This window comes from Schistosoma haematobium, chromosome 3 (assembly GCF_000699445.3).
Source record: "Schistosoma haematobium chromosome 3, whole genome shotgun sequence".
Classification (NCBI taxonomy): domain Eukaryota; kingdom Metazoa; phylum Platyhelminthes; class Trematoda; order Strigeidida; family Schistosomatidae; genus Schistosoma; species Schistosoma haematobium.
The window spans coordinates 14,640,357-14,646,700 of record NC_067198.1 but is presented as its reverse complement, the minus strand read 5'-3'; the positions used below and the strand labels follow the sequence as shown (position 1 = coordinate 14,646,700).

The following is a 6,344-nucleotide window of genomic DNA, read 5'->3' as shown; positions in this document are numbered from 1 at the left end:
CTTTCAATGATGTTCTAGCTTAAACTAACTCATAAATTCAACTGTTATAATTAAATAAAACTATCAAGATTATATTTTTAAGCAAAGATGGATATTGGCTAGCAGTGCAGTCCAAGACGCACATTTCGTCTTATTTGGGACTCGTCGGCTGGATGTACCTGCATCCTAGAGTTAGTGTTCACTCTGGGACGAGTCCCAAATAGAACGAAACACGCGTCCCGGATTCCACTACTAGCCACTATCCATCTTTGTTTAAAAAGGCTTGTGACTTAAGGCTATATCGAAGCAATCCACACAGAATGCACATATGCCAACATGAGACTGATCAATTGCAGTCCTAAATAACGATGGGAAGATACAAGTAAAACAACATCAAGTGAATTTATCAACATCATAGTTATAAACTAGTTTGATAATTATCAGTAATCACAAATCTAATAATGACCTTAATTAATTAAGAAATTTTCTAACTCATTTAACTTTCATAATAAAAATGTCTTATTCACTATTCATAATGACCTGAATTTGAATTACTAATGTTTGTTTATTTAAATGTATCTACAAAATAGATTTGATGAAAAAATAAGATTTTAACTTGATCATTTGAATGTTTAATTTGATTCGTGATATCACTTGAAGAAACATTTATGCCATCTAATTTTATAACAAATTGAATATTTAGTTATAATAAATGTCATCTTAAATAGAATTATTCCTTTGAAATAAAGTCAAAATATACAACAGAGAAGGATATTGATTGAGATCATGAACCGATTGATGTTAGACAACCGTTGGAAACCTGGAAGCACTTGACAGTCATTTCATCCTATTGTGGGACTCCTCAGCACCAATCAGTTCATGATCTAAATCAAAAACTTAATAATCTCCACAACTTCTATACTGATAGAGTAGAATTTATTGAAAATTTAAAAATGTGTCTTATTCAAAATGATTTTTTTTTCTTTAAAGTTCATATGTATCAATCAAATGTTCAATTTCTTTTAGCTGATATCTGAACAATGAATTTCCATAATGATCAATGATTCATTTAAGTGTTCAAATAAACATGTTAATTTCTTTTTTATTTTCAATAGTTCTATCATCGATATTCATTGGATTTGAAAAACATAGATTGTCATGCTATTTATTATGTTTAAATAAATATTAATGTAATTAGTGATGAGTTAAGTATATTGTAGTGAATGAACAAACAGATGAGAAAGACCAATTTATTACTCAGTCTAAAATTATAGTATGTCTTGGTAAATTATGAAGACCATACATTAAATACTTCATGTGAGTATCTTTCAATTCTGCTTTTATTCTAATTCCTTTTTGTTTCTCTTTCATTTGTTCACAGCTCAATCTTCTCAACGCGGTTTTGGCAAATATCCCACTTCTGATTTGTGTTACATGCTACTTATATTTGTCAATATAAGTAGCATACACCACAATACTACATAAATACGTATGTATTTCTCGTGTTCTGTAAAAAAAAGTAAATTAGATTATATTTTGAACAATAATTTAATTCATATCAGATGGGTTTTTGTGGATATTCTAGTAATTTCAATGGTTGACATCATAAGCCAATTGAAGCTAGACCACCATGGAAAAACTGGAAGCACTGGATGGCTGTTTCGTCCTATTGTTGTAGTCCTGAAGAAAATATCAAATCTATTTACGAAAAAGAACAGTCAACTAATTAACGTTGACAAGAAGGATTAGGATATTACATTATTGAGACTTAATTTTCTTTCAATTCACTTCAGTAGAATTGATATTAACGTTTTTTTATAGATAAGTGATTTATTAGCTGGCATAAATTATCAACGGTTTAAGTAGTAATGTTCTGTATCCAGTGCATAGAAATTCTTTATTTTATTGTGTATGGTAAGTGCAATCAACTAAAAGGAAGAATATGCGAATAAAGCATTTATTTATTTGGCCTATATTTACTTCATTATAAGTCAAATAAAAATCCTTTACAAGTGAGTATGATCGACGTATTCAGTGAAATATGCATATAAATGGGTAATTCTCAATAATAAAATAATAATTTTTCAAACCCTTATTTAGTTGTTGTTTTCAAATCAAGCACCGTATCCTGTAAAAAAAAACGTATGCTTATTTTATTCTTGTTTACAGAAAAATGTTTGTAACTAATCTATGTCAGCTGATATTGTTTGGCTGAAGAGAGAACCTCTCTGTTTATTTCATTTATACAAATAATTCATACAGAAACAGAAAATGGCTCCCTTCCGATCAATTACAGTTGCTATTTCAGCCACAACAGTAGCGTTTTAAAAAGAATCATTTGGAATTTATAGACAAATTACACACACAGTTTCTGAATCATCCATGCTTTGGAGATATGACGGGAGTTAATAAACTAATTTCTAAATTGCGTACAGAGCTGGAAAATGATTGCAGAATGTATGAATGTGTCGATGAAAGCCTCTATTAATCCTTGACAAGTAGTAATGTAAGCGAAGTAGTAGCAGCAGAAGTAGCAGCCCAGTGGTCTAGAAACGTCCATCTCAGAGACATGCCCTGTAGCGGGTTCAAATCTCATCGTCTCCTAAACACGATGTACAAACACTGACTTGTCCAGCTCACAGAAGAACGATGTCTTGTTAAATGCACATGAAACTGTTGCAGTACCCGCCCACCAACAAACAGAAAATCAATCAAGCAGCATAATGAAGACAGTTACACTAAATGAAACTCATTATTCTACGACAGAAGTTTCCGATGAATCTACTTATCGGGGTTCTCTAGTTCTTTTACCTGATATAAGTTATCTCAATAACTTATATGTTTTTGATCAAATTTCTTACAAAAACGAGAAAAATATGTCGTGTATATCAAACGATGACCAAAAACCTAGTGAAATTTGGATGAACGCTGATTATTCTAGTGATCCATTATTTATTAGTGTGATTTTCAAGAAATTTGATGAAAATGTTTCTGTAGAATCAAACCCTAATGACCTCATATCAAGTACCGTTGATCCTCACCATCTAGTCAGTTCTAGTGAACTCTTTATTCAATGCGCGAAATATGTCTTAAATAGAGTCACACTAACTGTAACTTGGGAATATGAGGACCCAATATTATTTCGTGGGGGATGATAAAGTCAGAAAATTTCAAGTTAGGATCTAAACTTTGAGTCTTCAAAAAAAAGAAGGGAAGGTGATATGACGGGAAGAAAAGTCAAAATTCGATTGATTTACTCATTATGAGTTTCATTCACGATTACTTCCGTTTTGACTCAACGTGATGATTATTCAATGTAGTATTCGGTTTTGTTTTCCCTTATGACCTTTTTATTCTGTATAACACACTATATTCCTGTGTTAACAATTGACATGAACTATGCTCAGCATATGATCTGTTATAACTCTAAGTATGTTTCATATATGTGATTTCATCCTAATTATTAATCAAAATGGGCGTACGAATCAATATGTAAATGAGTGTATTTTCCACTAGAGTTGTTTTCATCGTCGAGTTTTGGGGTTAATAAATCTTCACTTCTACCAGTCATTGTGTTCTTACTTTCTCATCATCGGAATTGTAGAGGCTCCTCGTTTCCAGTATAAATGATAAGTGTTTCCGACACAACAGTTAGCGACGACCAGATATAACAAGTAGCGTTCAATCGACAAGACATATCAGTAGCTTGATATTGTCACAATTATTGAATTTTGAAAAAAATTACAAATTCACTGTAAGATATGATGGAATGAGAAGACTAACAGTATATTACACATTACATACAAATGCGTATATAATTCACTAGATAAGTTTCATTGGTAAGTGAATTGCACTTATATTGAGTACTTTCCACCTTCTAACAAAACTTTCAATTTATAAGCCATAAGATTTATAAAAATTGTTTAGTCGACCTAAATTAGAGCAGTTTACTTTGCTGAGGATTCCCGCAATAGAACGAAACGGCCGTCCAGTGCTTCCAGTTTTTCCATGGTGGTCTAGCTTCAATTGGCTTATGATGTCAACCATTGAAATTACTATAATCTGCACAAAAACTCTTCTGATACTTTGTATTTTCTTAATTACAATGTCTATTTACAACATTTTTGATTGGAGAACAGCTGAAATGCTATTAAACATACAATGAATGCATTGTATCTAACAATATTTGTGATACCTGATGTTAGAGTTACTCATCGAATAAATTATGTAAAGTACCAAACACTTCTTTTGTGAGTAAAACTTACTCATTCATTTAACGAAATACTGTGTGTGCCTTACTACTAACCAGATTGATGGCGTATGAGAATTGATCAAGAGTGCATTTTTACTATCTTTGTTGGTTAGTATAATAACTATTTAATAATGCTTGCATTATGTCTTGCCTGAAAGTGTTTACAAATAACCACTTATAAAACTTTCACTGATCAAAAGTGATTAAATTCTTAATGACTATCAATGCCATTTATTCTTTTGTTGTCTTCGCATGAACTCTTAAATTTTTTCATTCTTACCCCACAAGAAGCATTATCCATTTTTGTGTTTTTCTTATTGGTTTGTTTCTTGTTGAAGATCACAATAGCCGTTCTCTGAATAGTTCTCTTTTGATCTCTTTGGAAAATCTATTGATAAAGTTTGGTCTTTCAAATTAACAGTGTTAGGAACAAGAAAAGGAGTTGTCTGTATTGTGTCTGAAAAAACAAGGTTAGGTTTAATTTCTCGTTTAGTATAACATACCAATAGCATCCTCGTTTCAGATATATAAAAATACTATTCACAACATTTTTAGGAGAAAATTGACGACAAATATAACTATTTACTTGATTCATTACACTTAATCAGTTTCCTGTAAAATAAATTCAACATTTTACGTTTACTACTAAATAATACTAGTTATAGTCTATTCATTTAAGTCTATCAACTTTCTACAATCTCTACAAACCCTCTATCTTAATAATGACTGTGTTCACCAGTGACTAGCTTCAGGATGTAACGCCTGGAATTCTATCTAAAGCCATGACCAATGGAGTTCTATCATATCGGGTATGAGACAGTTATTTAACTCAGGAAATGGGTCTCACTTGAGAAATATAGTGAATTGGTTGAAGCTAAACAATAACATCATTGAATATGGACATAGTGGTCTAGAAGCTAAGAGTTAGCATGTGAGACTGGAAACCGTGAGTTCCACTCTCAGTTACGGTACAAGAGTATTTATTGCTGAAGAGTCCCATACCAGGGTGAAACAGTCATCTGATGTTTCCAGATTTTCAATGCTGATCCAACTAAGATCAATTCATAATTTATACAATGAAAATTTTACAATCTCCATAAATTCCTTGAAGTAATAACAATTATAAGTGATAAGTTACTAATATTAACATTTGTTTTAACCAGTTTACAGAATAATCCTATTCTATGAGATTTTACTTCAAATAAATGCTGCTTAATAAACCCATCTGTTTCAAAGTTTTAGTAATGATTAGAAGTGTGAAGAAAAAGGGATCCTATGGCTTATTATTATTTCTTCCTTATTTATTTCTCATGTTCATATAAAATGACTGAATTTTATTTAAAAAGCTAAGTAAGTCTATATAAAAATGAGTTCCGAATTTCATTAGCGTAATATGGTTAGTTCCTATTTTACATCTTACACTGACTTTAAGATCCTAGCAATTGAAAACCAGGAAGAACGAGATGACATTTACATCCTAACATGAAACTCTCTACTAGTCCGAACTTATGACTATTTAAGGACTTAAACTTGGGGCTATCACAAGTTATGGCGACTGCATAATCTATCAAACTACTGATTAACCATTCAACAATCCATATTTCTAACTTCAGTCACGTGACCGTCACCCACTTCTATCGATGATATTTACCTCTAATATTACTGGACTCCAACTTATCAATTTTGATAAAATCATTAAAAGTATATTGCCAATGAATACATATAATTGTTCAGTTTATTTCCTATCCTTGAGAGTCAAATAAATATCAGCTGAGAGCACACTAGTCAATGAACCTAAGAGATTCTGGATGGTACCTAATGAAAGTGTTTTTTCTTCCAGTTTCATCGAGTGAAACCGGAATTCAAAACTAAAAGTTAAAATACTCCTTACAATAAAAAATTGATTTCTCCATTGTTACGGAACCTAAAAGCATAGTATACCCGAAGTCCTGAAAATAGATTTTGCAACATTTCAGATAAAGATCTCTTATTCTACTGAACATTGAATCATCTCAGGTGCCAATCGGGGACAAACTATAGTTTTTTTTTTGGCAATCTTACTCAGTTATAAAGAAATTCTTATCGTAGGCCCCTCTCTGATCATTATCATTGC

The 6,344-nt window shown here is 31.5% G+C and overlaps 1 protein-coding gene across 1 annotated transcript; it reads left to right on the top strand.

Annotated features, from left to right (window-relative positions):
* Nucleotides 1-2,038: 2,038 nt before the first annotated feature.
* MS3_00000057 (uncharacterized protein) lies at nucleotides 2,039-3,272 on the top strand. Its single transcript, XM_051207981.1, has one exon. It carries the CDS (start codon nucleotides 2,703-2,705, stop codon nucleotides 3,132-3,134), a length of 432 nt encoding a protein of 143 aa, XP_051069035.1. The 5' UTR covers nucleotides 2,039-2,702; the 3' UTR covers nucleotides 3,135-3,272.
* The last annotated feature ends 3,072 nt before the right edge of the window (nucleotides 3,273-6,344 follow it).

Coding starts and splice junctions, on each gene's coding strand:
- MS3_00000057 (XM_051207981.1), top strand. CDS start 2,703: ATGAAGACAGTTACACTAAATGAAACTCATTATTCTACGACAGAAGTT.